This window comes from Myotis yumanensis, unplaced genomic scaffold, assembly GCF_028538775.1.
Source record: "Myotis yumanensis isolate MYYU_CA2020_CCGP unplaced genomic scaffold, mMyoYum1.0.hap1 SCAF_1, whole genome shotgun sequence".
Lineage (NCBI taxonomy): Eukaryota > Metazoa > Chordata > Mammalia > Chiroptera > Vespertilionidae > Myotis > Myotis yumanensis.
Window position 1 is genome coordinate 40,269,316 of NW_027223752.1, and position 21,203 is coordinate 40,290,518.

The 21,203-nt window shown below is 36.4% G+C and overlaps 1 protein-coding gene across 1 annotated transcript in view; it reads right to left on the bottom strand.

Moving 5' to 3' along the window:
* MNAT1 (MNAT1 component of CDK activating kinase) overlaps positions 1 to 21,203 on the bottom strand; it is a 200,029-nt gene that overhangs the window by 51,847 nt on the left and 126,979 nt on the right. The window contains exon 7 of the mRNA XM_070418867.1: positions 9,484 to 9,605. Within this exon, the coding sequence (XP_070274968.1) occupies positions 9,484 to 9,605 (122 nt within the window). The remainder of the gene's footprint in view (positions 1 to 9,483; positions 9,606 to 21,203) is intronic.

Genomic DNA, 21,203 nt, shown 5'->3' on the forward strand with positions numbered 1-21,203 from the left:
TTATTGCATCTTTTTTTTTTTTTTTTTTTTTTTTTGCATCATCTCCTTAAGAGGCTATGACAATATCTTGGGTGAATTTTCTCAAACTCAAAAATCAATGAGTTACCAATATATTCTATATATTCTTAAGTGTACAATTCAATGATTTTTAGTAAATTTATGGAGTTGTGCAACCAATTTTAGAACATTTTCACCATCCTAAAACAGACCCTTGATGCCCACTGGCAATCACTCATGTGAATTTTTAAGGGCAGAAAGGAAATACTATATTCTCATCCAGTCTGTCATTAAACAGGATGGATTCCACTCCAAAAAAGCATGAGACAAGAACTTGGACTAATTTTGCTAAAAGAACACATTAACATTTTTTTATTTTTTATGATGTTTTTGTACCATAATTCACTTGCTACAGTTTTTAAGTGTGTTAGTACTAAAGGCAGGTAGGTGGGCTGCTAGAGGGGTAAATGAGTGGGAATCCTCCACTGTTTGTGGAGTTCTTGGACTGGGGCTGAAATAATTTTCAGAAGCCCTTAAGGGAGTAAGAGAGGTGATAGAAGATTTTATTGGCGTAGAGTTACATTCCTTGGGTTGCAATGTCCCATTTCCCCCAAACCAGTCCTGAAAAAGGGGCAGTTGGGAGTTTGGCAGAACCAGAAAGAGAGCCAGTGTCCAGAGTTTCTGTTCCATGTTGCAGCTGTTGTGGTTCAGATTAGGCCAGATTAAAGTCTATCAGTCCATGTGTGGAGCCCAACATGGCCATGCAGCATGTGGGCACGGGAGCATTGGAGCACATGTGCGCGCACGTGTGTGTGTGTGTGTGTGTGTGTGTGTGTGTGTGTATGAGAGAGAGAGAGAGAGAGAGAGAGAAACAGACAGAGAGAGAGAGACAGAGAGCTCAATTCGTTGTATAGTAATTTAAATATTTATGTTTTGAGCTTGCAATGGTCATGCCCATCCTGGCCAATTACTTGTTTCCAGGTGTGACTGGCGGGCAATCAGTCTCCCAAGTCACTTAGACCTTACTTGGCATGCATCTAAATTTTGTCTAGTCCCTTCCCCCATAGATCAGTGGGGGACAGACTTGGAGTATTACATGCAGCTTTTTGGCAAAGCTGAATAAATGGCATGCCTATACTATTTGGTCTCCCCTTTCACTCCTTTCCTGTTAAATAATAACCAGGTTATTGCAACGGTATGAGGTGCACATACACTGATGTGAGAGAGAAACATTGATCGGTTGCCTTCCAGAGGTGCCCTGACCGGGGATTGAATCCACAATCTTTTGGTGTCCCAGACAACGCTCCAGCTGAGCCTCCTAGCCAGGGCAACTAGGAAATCCTATATAGTAAAAAATAAAAGGATAATATGAAAATCAACCGAACGGCAGAACAACCGGTCACTATGACATGCACTGACCACCAGGGGCAGATGCTCAATGCAGGAGCTGCCCCCTGGTGGTCAGTGCGCTCCCACATGGGGAGCACTGCTCAGCCAGTAGCCGGGGTCACGCAGCGGCAGTGTCCTGTGGGAGCCTCTCCTACCTCCGTGGCAGTGCTAAGGGTGTCTGACTGCCGGCTTAGGCCCACTCCCTATGGGAGGCTCTCAGGCTGCAAGAGGGCTCCCCTGAAGGCTCCCAGACTGCGAGAGGGCACAGGCTGGGCTGAGGGATTCCCCTGCCCCCAGTGCACAAATTTCGTGCACCGAGCCTCTAGTATCTTAATAATAAGGATGAGTTTGACAGTTTCATAAACATCTATTCACAGTAAATTCCAGAAATTTTAATACTGTTCATGTCTTTGTTTCTTTAGGATTAATTCTAGCAGTTTTCAGATGTCCTCCAGTTGAAAGCTTTAAACACAAGCTTTCAAGAACTTAAGTGCTCCAAGAATTTAAGTTCTATTTCTTCACCTTTAAAATCACTGGGCTATCACTGTTTACTTCAAATCTACTGCTTAGCCCTAGCTTAGTATTATAAGCCACTACCATCTTAACCAGGACTGCTGCAACTTTTCTTGCTTTCATCCCACCATCAATTCTCCTGTAACGATCTTTCTAAGTTAAATAATACACCTAAGTTCAAAATTCTCCTATGACTTCCCATCAAAGTAAAAACCCAAGTCTTGACCATCATCTAAAAAACTGGACATGATTTAATTGGGCTCGGCCTGCCTCCTACATAAAAACCTGCTACCTCTCTGATCTCCTTTCCTACCATTTCCCAATTCACTCTGCTTCTAACATTGGCCTGCTTTCTCTTCCTCACACACTCCCACCTCAGGGCCTTTGCACTTAACAGTTCCTTCTGACTGTCCCAGTGATATCACATGATTAGCTTCTTTGCTTAATTAATTTCGGTTCAAATATCATCCTACAAAAGATTCCACCACTACCTTTACAAAAATAGCACTCTACTGCAATCACTATATTTCCCTGTATACTGCTGTATTTGTCTTCAAAGTACTAATTACTACCTAACAGATTCATTCATGTATTTTTATTGTTGGTTTCACCCCAGAAGAATGTAAACTTAATGACAGTAGGTGTTTGTTTTCTCTGTTTTGGCTCACTGCTATTTTCTCAGCAGCTAGAAGAAAAGGAAACTGGCACAGGAAGTGCCTGATAATCATATGAATAACAAAAGTAAAGGAAGTGCTAAATACCAATTGTTTTCTCAATTAGCATGAGGTAAATACTATGAGATTTCATTTTCCAATATATACTGAAATACAGGGGCTATTGAATTTTATAGTGATTTGGAAGGAATTGACCAAATTCCAATAACAAACTGAACTTGCTTTTTTAGGGCCCTAAAAAATCTGAATTAAAACTATATTTCATGGTAATAATTTGGTTTATTTGGTGCTGCTTTTCTTTCTGAGCTTAATTTTGGGAAATATATGTATTTTTTAATTAATATTGTGATTTAATACTCTTAAAGTCTTTACTACGAAAGACTATTCTGGAATCAGCTGCATAATTACATTTCCTTAGTGACTTTGTAATCTCGTGAGCATTTACTCTAGACTAAACAGCCTCATTCAGCTGCCCTGTGTCTGACTGTCGATGAAAGAAGCTTGTTTGACAACTGCTTCAAGCAGAAACATAATTTTTTCCATGATTGCATAAAAAAGATGTAAAACTTACCAGACTACAGCCAAACTGAAACTTTAAGCAAGAAGTTCATGTTAGATGTGTGAGTTGATTTCTAATTCAATGCCAAAAACAAAAAAAACAAAACAGATACTAAAGACATTCTGCTGTCATGGCCAGCAAAAAAGAGTTAACTTAGTAATACAAAGTGTAATATATGTTATATATTATAAATACACACAAACTGCAATCATTTTTGTGATAATTGTATTTTTCCATGTTCTTTGATTTTTCTAAAACTAAGATCTAAACTTAATTGGACAGCACCAAAACAAAACAAGCATAAAACAAAGCAAACACCTTTTCTTCATTCTTAGGCAATCCATTATAATCAGTCAACAGGTAAAGTCCTTGACCACAAAAAACAGAAATGTCTTCAATATGAGTAAACAAACAAACAAACAAAAAAAATCATCACTTAACAGTCAACATAATGATGAAACACTCAAAGCATTCACATACACTCAAAATCAGAAACAAAAAAAGGCAATTATCAGAATTATGTAACACCAGATCAAAAAGCTCTAGCCCAGGGGTGGGCAAACTTTTTGACTCGAGGGCCACAATGGGTTCTTAAACTGGAGCAGAGGACCGGAACAAAAGCATGGATGGAGTGTTTGTGTGAACTAATATAAATTCAAAGTAAACATCTTTACACAAAAGGGTACGGTCTTTTTTGGGCCGGAGTTTGCCCACGGCTGCTCTAGCCAAATGTAATAAAATATGAAACTGAACTTAGAGATAAAGCATTTAAAAGAAAAAATTCATTTTTTCAGATGACTGCCTTTCAAATAAAACTCCAGATATTCACCTAATAGAACAATCGAAATTATTAGAGCTCAGTAAAGCAGCTTGACACAAAATAAAAGTATATTTAAGCAAGAACCAGATAGAAAACATAATGAAAATTTTGTAACAACATCACAAGCAGCAGCTGGCATCAGCGTGCCCCAAACCTATCCCAAGACCTGGCACTAGAACCAGCCTGCCTTGCTTCACACCTGGGCTTCACCTGGGCACTTCCTAGCCCAATACAAATAGCAGCCATCTACTGATCACTCTGTAGCTCCTTTCGGGTGGCCCCAGGCAGTGGCTGACTTTGCACTTTTGGGGAGACTCCAGAGCCAGTGCACCCAGTGGACAGCTTCAAACCATGCCAGATTACAACTCTACATATCCACAAGCGACACACTCAAGGGGCAGACTCAGTGAGCACCAAAGCCCCTCTGAAGCAAGTCCTGCTTCATAGGGGTGTTTCCTGCACAGCAGCTCTTTCATTGTAGTCACAGATGGTCTTCACAGCCAATCAGCCTAGAGGTCAATTCCTCCCAGTGATGCCAACAGCAATCAAGGCTCAACTACGACAAGAGTGCACACAGCCCACACAGAGGCATACCTAGAGTGCCCAGCTCAGGTGACTGGGGAGGCTGAGTCACTGGGCCTTACAAGACACCCACTACACAAGGCCACTCTACCAATTCCAGAAGACATAGCAGCTCTACTTTATACGTAGAAACAAACACAGGGCAGCAGCCAAACGAGGAGACAAAGAAAATGTCACAAGTGTAAGAAATGGAAGCAAGCAAACTACTAGATACAGAGTTCAAAACAATGATTATTAGGTTGTTCAAGGATCTTAATGAGAGCTTCAAGGGACTTTGACTTTCAAAGATATGAAAAAGGACCAGCCAGAAATGAAGGATACACTAACTGAAATGAAGAATAATTTACAGGGAATCAACAGTAGAGGATGCTGAAAATCGAATCAGCAATTTGGAATATGAGGAAGCAAAAATATACCCAATCAGAAGAGCAAAAAAAAAAAAAAAATCCAAAAATATGAAGATAGTATAAGGAGGCCCTGGGGCAACTTCAAGTGTACCAACATTTGCACCATGGGGGTGCCAGAAGAGAGACAGCAAGATATTGAAAACCTATTTGAAGAAATAATGACAGAAAAATTCCCCTTACCTGGTGAAAGAAATAGATATACAAGCCCAGGAAACACAGAGAATCCTAAACAACAGGAACCCAAAGAAGCCCATACCAAGTCACATAATTAAAATGCCAAGGGTTAAAGACAAAGAGAGAATCTTAAAAATAGCAAAGCAAAGGAGGGGGAGGTGGAGGAGGAGGAGGAGAAAAAGATAAAAAAATATGAACAACAAAATGGCAATAAATACATATCTATCAACAATTGAATCTAAAAATCAAAATACGTGAACAAGAAATTTAATGAACAAATAAACTGATGAATAAAATAGAATCAGAGACATGGAAACATGGAACAGACTGAGGAATCTGAGAGGGAAGGGGTGGGGGTGGAAAGAGATTAACCAAAGATCTTATATGCATATATGCCTTACCCATAGACATAGATAATAGGGTGGTGGAGGCCTGGGGCGGGGTGAGAACCAGGAGGAGGGGAGCAATAAGGGAAAAATGGGGGACATTTGAAATACTTTCAACAATAAAGATTTTTTTAAAAGATAACTGAAAAATATACATCCTGCTTAAAGATCATATTTTATCTTATAAAACAAGTTTTTCCTTATTTCTATAATATGCTCACAAATGAACAGCTCATGTTAAATAAAGCACATATCTATTTAAAATAATAGTGATAGCTGATTAAATAATTTTGAAATTGATGAAGTTGATAAATGCTTATAACTTATATCAGTTAAGGGAATAAGTCTTCTTTGGGTGGGAGGTAGTAAAATATTCACTAGAAAGCCAGTTGATGATTACAAAGACAGTCTCATGGTGCCAATCAATGAGACTTTACTAACCACTAAAGTCATAGTCTGGGGAATTTCAATTAGCAGTTAAGTTTTCCCAATGCTTGTTCCCACTGGCACAGAATTAATAAAACATGTTTAGATATTGCCTTCAGCAAATCCAAAAAGTACTGCCAGTGCAATCTTAACTCTAACTATATATTCATAATACCCTCCTGAATGAGAGATTGAAGATCTCAGTAAAAATCACCTAAAACCTCACAGCAATATACTTTTGATTTCATCCTTTATCAAAGTTATACATGAGGACAAAAACATAGTTTTTAGGAGGCACTCTCCCAAGACCTTATGTCACCCGCTCCCAAAATTATATAATTATTTTGAAAGTGCTTGCATCCACGTTTTGCACCAACTAAAGTGAAAGTACAAGTGTATTATTCTTAACTTCATGCCATAAAGATTTCAGAGCAGATATAAGAAAATGGAAATAAGGTAGTTAATATATTTTCTATTTGCCTCTAAAGAAATTAAACTTGTTCCCTCTGTAGAATAACATAATATAAAATGGAATAGAAAAAGAAAGAGGATATAAGCTAGAGGGGGAGAACCTGCTGTAAAGGGATAACTGGGGCTTATTAGATACAATCTTCTAGCAAAGATGTGGACTAACTCTTGGGACAGGTATGTAACAATTACACCTTTAGTCAACTGAAGTTAATATTCCTTGTACCTTAAGAGCAGCACCTTTGAGGATACCAAATCATTCTCTGAAAAGTCACTTCATAGAGCAACTTCTCCAATCTCTAAATATTTCTGAAAATTATAGTAGGTAAATTATCGTATGTAAATTATAGTATGCATTCTTAGATCTAGAATAATAGGAAAAAAAGTAAGAAAGCCTATGGCTTCAAATAATATTGCTTTTTAAAATCTAATCTGGCAAACTCAACCTATTATTTGGAGTATTTAGATCCTGTGCTATCCAATATGATAGCCACAAGCCATGTGTTTATTTAAATCATACTGAATTCTAAACTGTGCCCAGCACAGCCAGGGGTGAACCTGAGGAGGGGCAGTGAAGGATTAAAGAAGACAGACAAGAGAATACAGTTGGGACCAGGTGGATCACTGTGCCTGAATGAGGAAACAGTGACACAGCTTGTAAGCTGAAGCTTTATTTTATAATCAGATCACACAAAGCAAAACAAGGACAAGATGTTTACAATGTTTTTGCGAATTTCAAATCTGCTTCTTTCCTGTTGTTGCCATTCTCTGAACTCTATCAAGCCTTGTTTTGGCAGCACTTGCTGCACCCCCAGCAGCCCACATCCCTCAGCTACCTAGGACTGCAGGGTCGGACTATTAGTATAAGGTCAAGCTTACATACATCCATAGCCTTTGGCCATAACCATGCTGAGAGGACAGAATATTTCCATCACTTCAGAAAGTTTTATTGGATGGTGTTTGTTCAAAACATTTTCATTTAATGTGATTACTGATATAATTAATATTAAATCTACCACCATACTATTTGTTTCCTAATTGTCCCATTTATTTTTTGCCCCCCCCTTTCCTGCCCTCCATTTCATTAATGGAGTATTTCTATGATTTTATTATTTTCTCTGATACTGAATTATTGACTATCCCACTTTGTTTTACATTTTTAGCAGTTGTTCTAGGTTTTATATTAAACATCTTTAACTTATTACAGTCTATCTCCAGATACTATTACATCACTTCACACACAGTATAAGAACATTTCAATAGCAGAGTTTTACCCCTCTTCCTAACTTTTGTATTAATGTTATCATACATTTTACTTGTGCACTGTTATTATGCAAGGCAATTTCTATTATCTTTCAAATGTAATTTTGATAACAAAATTATTGGAAAATCAGCTTGTAACAGAGGAGTACTATTTTAAATACTTATTTTCACATGCATAAAAGTAAAGATTTTAAGAGATAAGATATCAATGTCTATTTCACTTATAACTTTTTACATCATACAACCTTATATTGTCTGTCTCCTCAAGCTACAGTTTTAGTATTTAGGCCAATTTTTTTATGAATTTGTTATCTCAAACTCAAATGGCGTTTTAGATTTTGTTTCACATTCCCCTGGCTTCATGCTGGGAGATCATAGGACATTAAGAGCACACAGAACTAAAGAAAACATAAGATCTACCAAGTCGCAAATAAGTAAATTATCTATCATTTTAATAGTAATTTGAGCTTAGAGCCTCCGTGTTCATATGCAAAATACCATGTATCATCTTCAAGACTTTGCTTTTGATTTTGAAGACCATATTGATTTTATCTATTTCATCTATCTTGTTTTTGCTGTTAGGATCTTTTTTTAGTTACTTGGTTTCATAGTACCGATTATTTTCTATTCACATTATAACTTTACATTATTTTATTTTGTTAGAAAACAACTAATTCTGGATTATCTTTTCATTCAATAATCTATGTTGAAACATCACAACAAAATAGACTTGCTCCATCCAACAAAGTCTGTGCCTGTATACAAATACCTACCTGTACCTTGAGAAAGACTGTGATCATCCTTAAGCCTCACAAAAGACACAATCCCACATTCATTTTCAAAATGGATGCATATAACTTTTGAGCCACTGGCCAGCTCTACAATATATCTTTTCACAAAATATATTTTGTGGCTCATTTCTCATAATACTGTTTCATACAGCAGACAGTGAGTAAATCTACTCTTTTTCATGGTAAGGAGCTCAACTCTCTTATTTTTACTGGCTTACTACTGACTAAATTAAACCACTCTTTCTAAAAAATATGCAATGAGTTGAAAATGAACAGCTACTTCAGTAAGGCTGCCAAGGAAAGCCTTAAAAAGGAACTAATACGATCCAATCTCAATCTCAAAAAAAAATACTAACAAAATCGTCAAAAAAATTTATTAACTTAGGATTAAGCACCATTCCTTTTTTCATTGATTTCAGAGAGGAAGGGAGAGGGAGAGAGAGAGAGAAACATCAATGATGAGAGAATCATTGATCTGCTGCTTCCTGCATGCCCCACACTGGGGATTGAGCCCACAACCTGGGCATGTGCCCTCACCAGGAATCAAACTGTGACCTCCTGGTTCATAGGTAGATGCTCAAAAATCGAGCCATACCAGCCGGGCAAAGCACCATCCATAATAATAAAAGGGTAATATGCTAATTAGACCAGACATCCTTCCTGACAAAGCCGGGGCCGGAGGGAAGACAGCCCGGGTCCCAAGTGCCTGTGGGTGGCTGGAGGGAAGCCAGCCCGGGTCCCGGGTGCCTGCGTGCAGCCTGGGGGAAGCCAGCCCAGGTCCTGGGTGCCTGCCGGCAGCCGGAGGAGGGAAGCCCGGGTCCCAGGTGCTGGAGGGAAGCCAGTGCCAGCAGCCAGGGAGGAAGGAAGGCCTACTCTTGCACAAATTTTTGTGCACCAGGCTTCTAGTTCTTTTTTATAAAAGAGTATAAAATTCCATAAATTCAAATTTAATAACATTAAAGTGTCAGCTCAAAATGGTAAAAACAAAGCACTAATCATCAGCTACTCAATGAGAAGTTTTTTTGGGCACTTACCCAAGTCTTCCTAGCATCTCAAACTCAGGAACTTGTGGTCCACATGTCTCTACTTGCAATGGCTGGTATTCATATAGAGCTTCTTCAAGCTTTTGAATAGGTGCTAATGAAATATGCTGACTCTGTTAGAAAAATGAAGGAAAGCAATACCTCTTAATATTATTTTCATATTAATACTTAATTGAATCATTTTTAAAAATGGACTAACTTCCGTACATTAAAAATACTACCCATTATGTCTGCTATTCCATGGGTACAATTCATTATATTACTGAAATCCACATCACATAATTAACAAATAGTCATTGCCATGTGATTTACATGAGCCAATAATTCTATTTCTACAAAAGTAATGAAAGTAGGACCTCAAACAGATATTTGTACACTCATGTTCATAGCAGCATTATTCAGAATAGCCAAAAGGTAGAAGCTACCCATGGAATAGCAGACTTAATGGATACTATTGATAGATGAATTAATAAACAAAATGTGGTATATATACATAATGGAATGTTATTCAGCCTTAAAAAAATTTTTTGAAGCATGCTAGAACATGAATGAAGCTTGAAGACATGAGGCTAAGTAAAATAAGCCAGTGACAAAAGGTCAAATATTGTATAATTCCGATACTGTGGAATTTCTAATGTAGTAAAATTCATCGAGCCAGAAAGTAGAATGATGGTTGCCAGAGGCTAGGGGGAACCAAGAGATGGGTGTTAGTATTTAATGGGTGTAGAGTTTTAGTTGGAAAAGATAAAAAACTCTGGAGATAAACAGTGGTGATGAATGCACAACAATGTGAATGCATGTAATGCTAAGAACTATATACTTAGAAATTATTAAAACTGTAAACTTTATATTATATATATTTTACCACAATTTTTAAAGATGAGTTTTAAATATTCTGATTTACTCATTTATCTTACTGGAATAATATACAGGAAACAGAAAAAAGTGAAATATCTGGAAAACTTCATTAACATTATTTTAACAATTAACCTTCATATGTTACACAGCCTTTTTAAATAAACATGAAACTGGCAAGCTAAATCTTATACTATTTCACAGTAATCCAATTTCTAAAAAAGTGAATCTATCTATAGTGCACTACACAGGTTGAAATCAGAGTACGTGCCCTGACAGGGAATTGAACCGTGACAACCTGGTTCATAGGATAACACTCAACCACTGAGCCACACCGCTGGGCTACTGCCTATTTTTTAATTGGACTATTTGTTTGTTTGGTGGAGCATTGCCCTGTATACCAAAAGGTTGCAGGTTCAATTCCCAGTCAGGGCATATACCTAAGTTGCAGGTTAAATCTCCAGTCTGAGCACAGACTAGAGGCAGCTGACTGATATCTCTATCTCTCTCTCTCTCTCTCTCTCTCTCTCTCTCTCTCTCTCTCCCTCCCCCTCCACGCCCCCCCCCCCCGCAAAAAATCAATAAACATATTCTCAGGTGAGGATTAAAAAGTAAAGATAAAAGAATTTGTTTCTAGAATATATACAAAATAATTTTATAACTGAAGAAAAATTTTAAGTCCAAAAAAATTTATCTAGTGGGAAAAAGATTTTAATAGACATTTTACCAAAGGAAATATACAAATGGCTAATGAGAACATGGAAAGATGCTTGATTACAAAATGGTGGTGGAAGCTACACTGACACTTTCCCAGAACTAAACTGGAAATATAACTAACATACAGAAAAACCACCCTGAAAAATCAACTGAAGACTAGCTGGAGAGAACCCTGATAACCAAGGACATAAAATGGAGACCACATAGAGACTGGTAAGAAGTGCAGAGGTGCAAAAGGGCTGGCTGGGCTCCCACAGACAGTAGCTGAAGTTCTGGAGAGAGATCTCAGGTGTGGGGGGTTCCCACTGAGAACTAGGAGGGTGCCTGCATTTCTAGCTGTCTCTCGCTGGCAGACAGCAACCTTGCTGCTTTTCACAGCCATATGTTATGTAGGCACCTTTCTCAGTTCTGGTGTTCTGGGCTTGGGAGCCCAGCTTGGGGTTTAGACACCAGAGTTCTCAGTGGGAACTGAGATATCTCTCTCTGGGACTTCAGCTGCTGCCTGTGGTAGCCCAGCCAGCCCTTTCATGCCTCTGCCCTTCCTACCAGTCTCTAGAGGTCACAACTTTCTGTCCTTGGTTATCAGTGTTCTCTCCAGGTAGTCCTCAGTTGATTTTTCAGAGTGTTTCTTCCGTATTTTTGTTGTATTTCCAGTTTGGCCCTGGGAGAGTGTCAATATTGCTTCTACTTACTCTGCCACCATTTTGGAATCCAGTATTTCTTGTATTTTAAAATATGGTGCCCAATAGTTAGATTACCAACTTTCCCCCAAAATTTTACTTCTCAAAGAAAACAAGCTTTTCCAGAATTCAAGGTTTCATCCTAAATACACTAAAAACAGCAGTAAATTTTTCTAGCTCTTCAATAATGATCAGTTCCATTCAAATATGTAACTTATGCTTTAAAACATCAAAGAATAATTTATATAACCACTTAGTTGGGCTTAAACTTCTTGTTAAATAAATTAAAAGTCAAATAGCCTAAAAGAGTTGTACTCTCACTTGCCCAAGCCAAGTCTCCAAAACTATTTCTATCAATTGTCCCTAATGTCATCAAAATCTTTTGATTGCACTTAAGTTACTTTAAGGCTTTATTAAATAAATGTATTTGCAATCCCATCTCTACAACATATACCATTTAGTCTTCAAATTATCATAGACAAAAAAAAAAAAAAAAACCTCTTTAATAATACATCCACTTGCCAAGCCGGTATGGCTCAGTAGTTGAGTGTCAACCCACGAATCAGGAGATCACAGTTTCATTCCCAGTCAGGGCACATGCCAGGGTTGCAGGCTTGATCCCCAGTAGGGGGCATGCAGGAAGCAGCCGATCAATGATTCTCTCTCATCATTAATGTTTCTATCTCTCCCTCTCCCTTCCTCTCTCAGAAATCAATAAAAACATTTTAAAATAATAATAGTAATAGTAGTAATAATAATAATACATCAATTCTGTTTTGCAATTCTTTTTTTTTTTAAAGATATTTTAAAATTATTTTTTATTTTTTTAAATATATTTTATTGATTTTTTGCAGAGAGGAAGAGAGAGAGATAGAGAGTTAGAAACATCGATGAGAGAGAAACATCGATCAGCTGCCTCCTGCACATCTCCCACTGGGGATGTGCCTGCAACCCAGATACATGCCCTTGACCGGAATCGAACCTGGGACCCTTCAGTCCACAGGCCGACGCTCTATCCACTGAGCCAAACCGGTTTTGGCGTGTTTTGCAATTCTTATTGTTGCACCAATATAAACTATTCCTTGAGAAAAAAACTTCAAAAATAAAGTGTAACACATTTAGAAACTTAAAATGTTAGAGGAAAATGAGGAAATAATATATATTTTAAAAGATTAATATCATTAAAGCATCTCAAATATAATTACAACCTAACCCTGCATGTTTAAAAAAAGATTTCTATAAATTCCTTTGCATTGGAGTAGAACTATTATGGCTCATATGGAAACTAAATGCAACAGTATCTTTGTGGACACATACAATTGATTTTCAAAAGGCCAAATGTTTGCCTGGCTGATGTGGCTCAATAGTTGAACAATGGCCCGTGCACCAAGAGGTCACCAGTTTGATTCCCAGTTGGGGCACATGTCCGAGTTGCGGGCTCGATCCCCAATAGGGGCCATGCAAGAGATGGCCAGTTGATAATTCTCTCATCAATGTTTCTATCTTTCTCTCCTTCTCCCTTCCTTTCTCTCTAAAATCAATAAAAATATTTTAATGGAATAAGATCTGTACATTAAAAAGAAAAAAAGCCAAGTATCTTAAACTATATAGGTGAACATGAAATAAAAAGCCACAGCATTTTCTCCTGCTTTTATGTGTTGTGACTATTATTGCATTCATACAGATTTATCTCCCCCCAAATGCAAAAATAAAGACAAAAAGGAATTAGTTAATTATCTCTGCCTCAGATAGTTCTACACCTAAAACATTCAAAAGAGATCCAAATGTTACCCAGAAGGGTCCTAAATGATGCGACTGACTCAAGTTCAACATAGCTGTAGTAGTAAAGTCACATCTTACACAAAGAGTAGGTTCTAAAGTTAGAGTAAGGCAAAAACTGTTCAAAATAACTCCTCAAAAATCCTTAACATAGACCACGAAGTATACTTTACATTGTTCCGTGTAATATCTTCGTATAAATCCAATTCAGCTAGGTTTTCCTCTAGCATTGGAATAGATTACTGTTCTGTGGAAAACCAGATAAAGTAGTTGGCTTCCTTTTGGCAATCATGTTGTTTTGAAAACACTTTACTAGGGGAAGAGAATTCTTTGCTATTTTTTCTCCCTAGTTTGGTGTTTTTTTCAACTTTAGTTGAATTCAAATAAGTTAAATGTACAAATGATATGAGTCTACTGAACATGACAGGTATTTGAATGTTCATTCAATTAAATTTATAAAGAAAAAATGACATTTGAGATGGGCTATAAAGACTGAATGGGGCTGAAATGTGGGGGGTGAAGGGGGGAATAGCATTTGCAGTGAAGGGAATTTCAATACCAAGAGTAACTTCAGCATAGTAGTGAAAATGGGAGCCAGAATATCAATGATAGAAGAAATAAGAAACACTGAGTGAACTTGACTACTGTTTTCATCAAGTCATAAAGCAAAATGAAAAGAGGGAGATGGCAGTACCTTTAAGAAAAGGTAGAGTCCAAAGAAGAGATTGTGTTTATTTTGTTTGTTTTTGTTGTTCTAGGTTTTATTCTTCCCTGAGCACTGATAAATGAGGTAGTGTTGAAAATAAGTTATTATTTTTACATTCTTTCTCTGATGCTTGTCTTGCTACTGAACCACCATTTGTTGCCAAGAGGACAGAATGTCCAGCAAATCGTATCTGTTTCTATAAAAAGATCAGAAAAGAAAAACATCAAGGAGTTTATTTGGTGAGACAAAACCTGTCTCCTTAAAAGAGTCTACATTAATTTTAAGAAAAACAGTACTTGCCAAAATTTTAAAAACAACTTTTCAGGCATACAGCATTTTAGCTTATTTTTAGTAATTACAAAAAATAGCTTCCAAGAAAGCATTCTTATCTTGGCACTTTAAGTGAACTTTTCTCTAACCAACAGCAATGACAACTTATACATAAATCTAAATTTCTAAATGTGATAAAATATGAAAATTACTTTATATAAAATTCTCTAGAAGTATTACTATTATTATATAAATAAAACAAAAAGCAGCATATCATAAAATTAGTAATCTTCTGAAGCAAAAATATTTTTCAGTGAAAAGTTAGCAAAAAGCTTAGATCTAAACTCTGTGCCTACTACAGTGCCTACGAATGTTTGTTTCATAAATGAACAAATGTTTTGTAAGGATACAACAGTATCCAACTCTCTCCAATCCCCTACTCCAGGCTATCCCCCCAAAGAACTACATAACAAATCTCCTGATTCTATTTGAGGTCAATTAACTACAGATTGGGTTATTATTGTGCCATTCCCATTGTAGAAAATAAGTAGACAACTAAGCCAAGCTGCAACAGACTTTATTCTTCTTCTGTCTTAAAAGGACACAGCAAATATTATAAACTAGAGGCCTGGTGCACAAAATTCGTGCACTGGGGAGAGGGGTCCCTCAGCCCAGCCTGTGCCCTCTCACAGTCTGGGAGCCCTCAGGGGCTGTCTGACTGGAGGGGAGCGGGCCTAAGCCGGCAGTCAGACATCCTTAGCACTGCTGTGGAGGTGGGAGAGGCTCCCACTACCGCCGCTGCGCTCACCAGCCATGATCCTGGCTTCTGCTTGAGTGGTGCTCACCTTGTGGGAGCACACTGACCACCAGGGAGCAGTTCCTGCATTGAGTGTCTGCCCCCTGGTGGTCAGTTCGCATCATAGCGACCAGTCATTCTGCCATTCGGTCTATTTGCATATTAGCTTTTTATTATATAGGACTAAAGGCCCGATACATGAAATTCGTGCAAGAGTAGGCCTTCGCAGCCGTGGCAACTGCCTTGATCCCTTCCTCACAGCTGCAGCTGCAGCCCCGGCTTCATCCCAGAAGGATGTCCGGAAGGACATCTGGTCTAATTAGCATATTACACTTTTATTATTATAGATACCCTAACCATTCTAAACTGCCTTCCACACACATCACCACCACTGCTGCCATCGCTTTCACAAAACCACCATGCAATTAAATCTGGACTGTAAATTCAGAATAGAATAGTGAGGATTCCAATTCTCTTTCACTTGCAATTTCACATAAATTATCATGCACATATGGAATGTAATTATTAGCAGTGGAATTCCATGGAAAGAACACAGAAATAATTATTGAATATTTACTATATGCCATGGTAGGCACTATGTATACATTACAGATAATTATTATTTTGCCTGTTTTATAGGAAAAGAAAGTAAAGTTTTTCAAGGCCAAATAATCTACCCAGGTTTTAAACCCTATACTGCTGGAATGCACCAAACACTTTTCTGTAACAGGACTAGAGTATGAAAAATCATTTATCTAACATTTAGTAGATACTAAGCACTGTGAAGGTATGATAGAAAGGATATGCCACCATAAGAACTGATTGTATTTTCAAGCTTTTAACAATATATATTTATATTTATTAGAAAGTGTTCATTTTAAAATATTAGCATGAGTGCTTTTTCAATTAGTATAGGAGTACTAGTTCATTAAAACATATAACATTTTTTAGAAAATATTCACACTTGATTTGTTCATAATAGATTTAAATTAATGCAAATTTCACCTGTACTGAGATATGTGCTTCATCTTTTTTTTTAATCCTCAGTTTTACTGATTTTATAGAGAGGTAGGGAGAGAGAAACATCAATCAGCTGCCAATCAACTGAGCCACTCAGCCAGGGCTGTGCTTTATCATTTTTAGATGCTCTCTTAGAAATAACAGAAATTCAGTCTTTTCATAACAAACAAAATATTATTTCCTCAAATAATATACAAATTAATGGTTTGTCTGTTAATCTATATAAATTAATAAACTTTGAAATATGAGCAAGAAAGACCATTTCAACAAGAATAATTCCTAACAACGTAGAAGTAACCACTTTCCTAGAAAGTTGACTATAATAACCAATTCTTAAAATTATATATATATGTATTTATTATTATTATTATTATTATTGATTTCAGAGAGAAAGAGAGAGGGAGAGAGGGAGAGAAGGAGAGAAACATCAATGATGAGAAAGAATCACGGATTGTCTGTCTTCTGCACGTCCCCCACTGGGGACTAAGCCCGCAACCAAGGCATGTGCCCCAACCGGGAATCAAACCCTGACCTCCTGGTTCATAGGTTGACGCTCAATCACTAAGCCATGCCGGCCAGGCTAAATTATATTTTACTATACTTTAGAAGATCGTTTTTCAAAATTGACAGATATGTTTTATGTTTATGATACAAATTACAAAAGCAAAATCACTTGGTAAGTGTTTTGTCTGGGAACAGTATATGTTTACTGAGCATAAATGGTGGTTCCACAAACACAAGTATACACAGTTTTAGTTAAAAAAAATTAATTTTATTTTATAACCTTCATAAGTAAAATACATAAATAAAAGTAAAGAGACACATTTAGTAAAGTAGTGCCCTAGAGAACAAAGTAAGTAATTATATGGGAGACTTTAATGAATACAGCTTTGAAGCACTTCTGGAAATTACAGGCCTAATAAAAGCACTAACATTCTACCAGTTGCTGAAACAGGTGACACTGCCAATCAGCTGCATTTGCTGAAGCATAATTTAAAGATTACTAATTAACCTCTACACTGAAAACAATGGCTGCCTACTATTTTGATTACCATTTTTAAAAAGAAAAAGAAACAGTCACTCTATGACCAAATACAACTAGATAAAACACAACTCTAGGTAAGCTCTGCATCTGCTTAATTACTTAATTGTATCATTTTCTGGTGTTGTTTATACTAAACCCAAAGATACTACTGGCTGGAGTCATGAGACTTATAATCTCTCCACAGGCTATTTCTGAGTTATTTCTATTTACTACAAAAAAATTGAAAGTGTTAGTGACAATACTTGGGGAAAAGTCATATAATATAAGATAGTATTTTCTTTGTTATTGACTTTGAACATTTTGATCAGAAGCTCAAGAGAAATATGATTCAGGCAGGCATTCTCCTTCAGATCACTTCTGCCTTTTCATTAGAACTTAACCCCACACAAACACACCTCTGACCTCACCCAGCACACACAACACACACAACACACACAACACACACACATACACACACACAACCTGTGTACTTTTGTTCTACCACCATCATAGCCTACCTTTAATATCCGAAATCTACTCAGAGCACTGCTCAGAACTTAACATTAAAAGAGTCAATGTTTCCAAGTCTGGGCAATTATTATAAAAATGATTCTTAAGTCTTTTTAAAATATGCTGGCACAACATGCCAAAGAACTCGTTTTAAATTCATTTGAAAACATACTGGTATAAACATGTATAAAGTGGAAACTGTATAGGAGAGTGCTGTTCAGGATTTTCCATCCTTTTATGTTTTAAATTAACATTGATTCTTGAATCTTAATACTATCCGTTCTATGTTTTTAAAGTTGCTTTCATTCAACTGTACATGCCTATGACCTCCACAATGACCTCTACAAAAAGCAGTTGTGCACTTTACTGTGGTGCAAATCCTCACAGACAAGTTGAACCTGTTCTTTTTGGCAATAAGCCCTTGTGCTGAACACATAGCTGAGATTTATTATAAAAGGAAAACTAAGGGGCATTATTCTGCAACATTTATCCTTCACATATAGCCAAGTATAATCTTCTACAACTTTTGAGAGCCCTTAAATAAACAGATCTCCTCTTAATTGCAGTTTCTTATTTGTCACCAATTGTATGGCATATTGAGATTCATTTTACATGAGTAAAAAGTTAGCAGAAAAATCACTTATACTAAGAGTTGTTAAAGTGGATCTCTTATATTTATTCAAAAATAATACTTTTAATACGCAGACCTAAGGATAATTACCTGCCTTGTCCCCTTAGCAAGGTCAATGCAATGAATTAATAAACACCTGTCTTCAAGAATCTATACTTGAAGAAAAAGGGTTTTAAAAAAAAATCTTCCTACAGCATTCTTATAGATATTTTTAAAACATTACAGAGAAAACATTGGCCTTTACTTTTACAGTTTTATGATTTCTTTTAAATTTCAAAGCTCAGTTTTAATTAGTTTTCCCACAATGTTTTAAAAACACTTCCCATACTTGCAGAGAACAGAGTTGAGGGGGAAGAGGGAGAGGAGGAGTGGGGTTGGGGTGAAAAAGGTGAAGGGGTAAGCACAAAATGGTTGTTACAAAATAGTCACAGGGATATAAAGTACAGTATAAGCCTTATACTGCAAGGACTACAGTCAATATTGTAATAACTATGTATGGTACCAGGTGGGTATTTGAAATTTTGGAGCGAATCACTTATAAAGTATATGACTGTCACACCACAAGGCTGTACAGCTGAAACTAATACAAAATAATACTGAATGTAAACTGTAATTGAAAAATAAATAAATACATACAAACAAAAAAACATTTCCCATTCTAAACAATTTTGAACTGATACACAAGACTGCTGCCAGGCTACTTCCTTAATCCAACAGTAAATCTGATACCCTGAGGAAAGGAGAATTTTCTGAGTTACCACACTATTTACATTAATTCTTCAGGATTTGCTAATTGATCTATCATCAAGACTTGCCTTGTTGAAATGAAAAAAAAAAAAAGAATATAACCACAAAAGTATGGTACTCTGAAAGTCAGGTTCAAACTAGCTTATCAGCTAATTGCTCAACATAAAGGAAACTGAAATATGTTGATTTAAGTGAATATTTCATTGCTCTAAATTCTTCTAATTTTTTTCTTTACTATTAAATGTAAAAACTGTAGACCTATGGTGGAAGGGAGTATTTTTTAATGGGTATAGAGTTTCATCTTTAAGATGAAGATTTATGGAAATGATGGTAGAAATGGTTGCACAATGAATGTATTTAATACCACTGAACTGTAAACTTAAAAATGGTTAAGATGGTAAATTTTACGTTATGTGTACTATTGAACTAATTTTTTAAATGGTGAAAAAATCTAATGATACATTATTAGGAATTAGGGGTTTAGTAGTAAGCAAAACAGACATGTTCATAGATGGCACCAAATATATTCTGTGAAGACAAAATAACTGAAGAGTTAAATAAAAATCTATTTCATTAAAGTTTAACATTTTAAGCAACCTATTCATATTTTTTTCTAAGAAAAGATGTTTTAAACAATTTATATCCCTAATACTTTCTTCCTTCTGTCTAGGGAATACAAGTAGAAGTTATGAGTTTGGACATTTTTTAATTCATCACCAAAACAAGAAACATTTTTTTTCACATATGTAGTCTTTCAGAAAAAAACTAGATATATTAAATTTTAAGTGTTTTACTGTCATTACATCTTTAAATAGATATAATTAGCATGCGAAAAATTACTAACCAGTTTTATTCATAATATTAGTTTATACAATATGAGGCAACATAAAAATTGAGAATAACTATAAAACATGGATCAAATATGTTTTTAAAAAAATGCCTGAAGACCTGACCTTACACCATGTTCTATTATTATGCCAATGCTGGTGGTATGTTTTAAATGACTAAGTCCTCTATACGTTTTGAAATGTATGTGCTTTAAGATTTCCATAATATCCAAAACTACTCTTGTTGAAGTCATATAATTAAAAATAACATCCAAAGAACTCATAGTTGCTATGTCAAGCAGGTTAACCCAGATTAACCTCCAAATAACTTAAAGCAGCTGCAAGAACATTCCCAGTCTCCATTTATTTTGCTTCTCTACACCACAACAGCTTTCCCATCTGTATCTCTTCCTTCCATCAAGAATGCAAGCATACACTCTATTTTTTTAAAGTCCCTGTATTATATAACCCCTTTGAATAATACAGTGTTAAAAACATGGGCCTTGGAGTCCAAATAGTCAAATCCCAATTTTACCTTGAGTAACTTTTTTTTTAACAATCCTTAGTTTCACCTGTAAAATTATTTTAAAGGATCAAATAAAATAAAAATCATAGCAGAATCAAGTGTCTACAACATACTACCAATAATAATTATTATTTTTGTATCATCAACTTCATCAGGAGCAAGAAGAGAAGAGATATTTTGCACCATCTCCACAGTCTGTTAGTCACAACCACCAGATAAAATTACCACAGGCAATCATCACCATATGAACAGTAACCTTTCAAAAGACTGCTTGAAAGTAAGCCTGGGCCAAGTGGCTCAGTTGATTGAGCATCATCCCATGCACTAACACAGTGGTTCTCAACCTTCCTAATGCCACAACCCTTCCTCATGCTCTGGTGACCCCCAATCATAAAATTATTTTCGTTGCTACTTCATAACTGTACTTTTGCTACTGTTATGAATCGTAATGTAAATATCTGATATGCAGGATGGTCTTAGGCGACCCCTGTGAAAGGGTCGTTCGACCGCCAAAGGGGTCTCAACCCACAGGTTGAGAACCGCTGCTCTAAGTCATCCTTTAATGACTTAAAAGATCACTAATACGTTTTAACGGACTGTATCATTATTTCCTATTTTCCTAT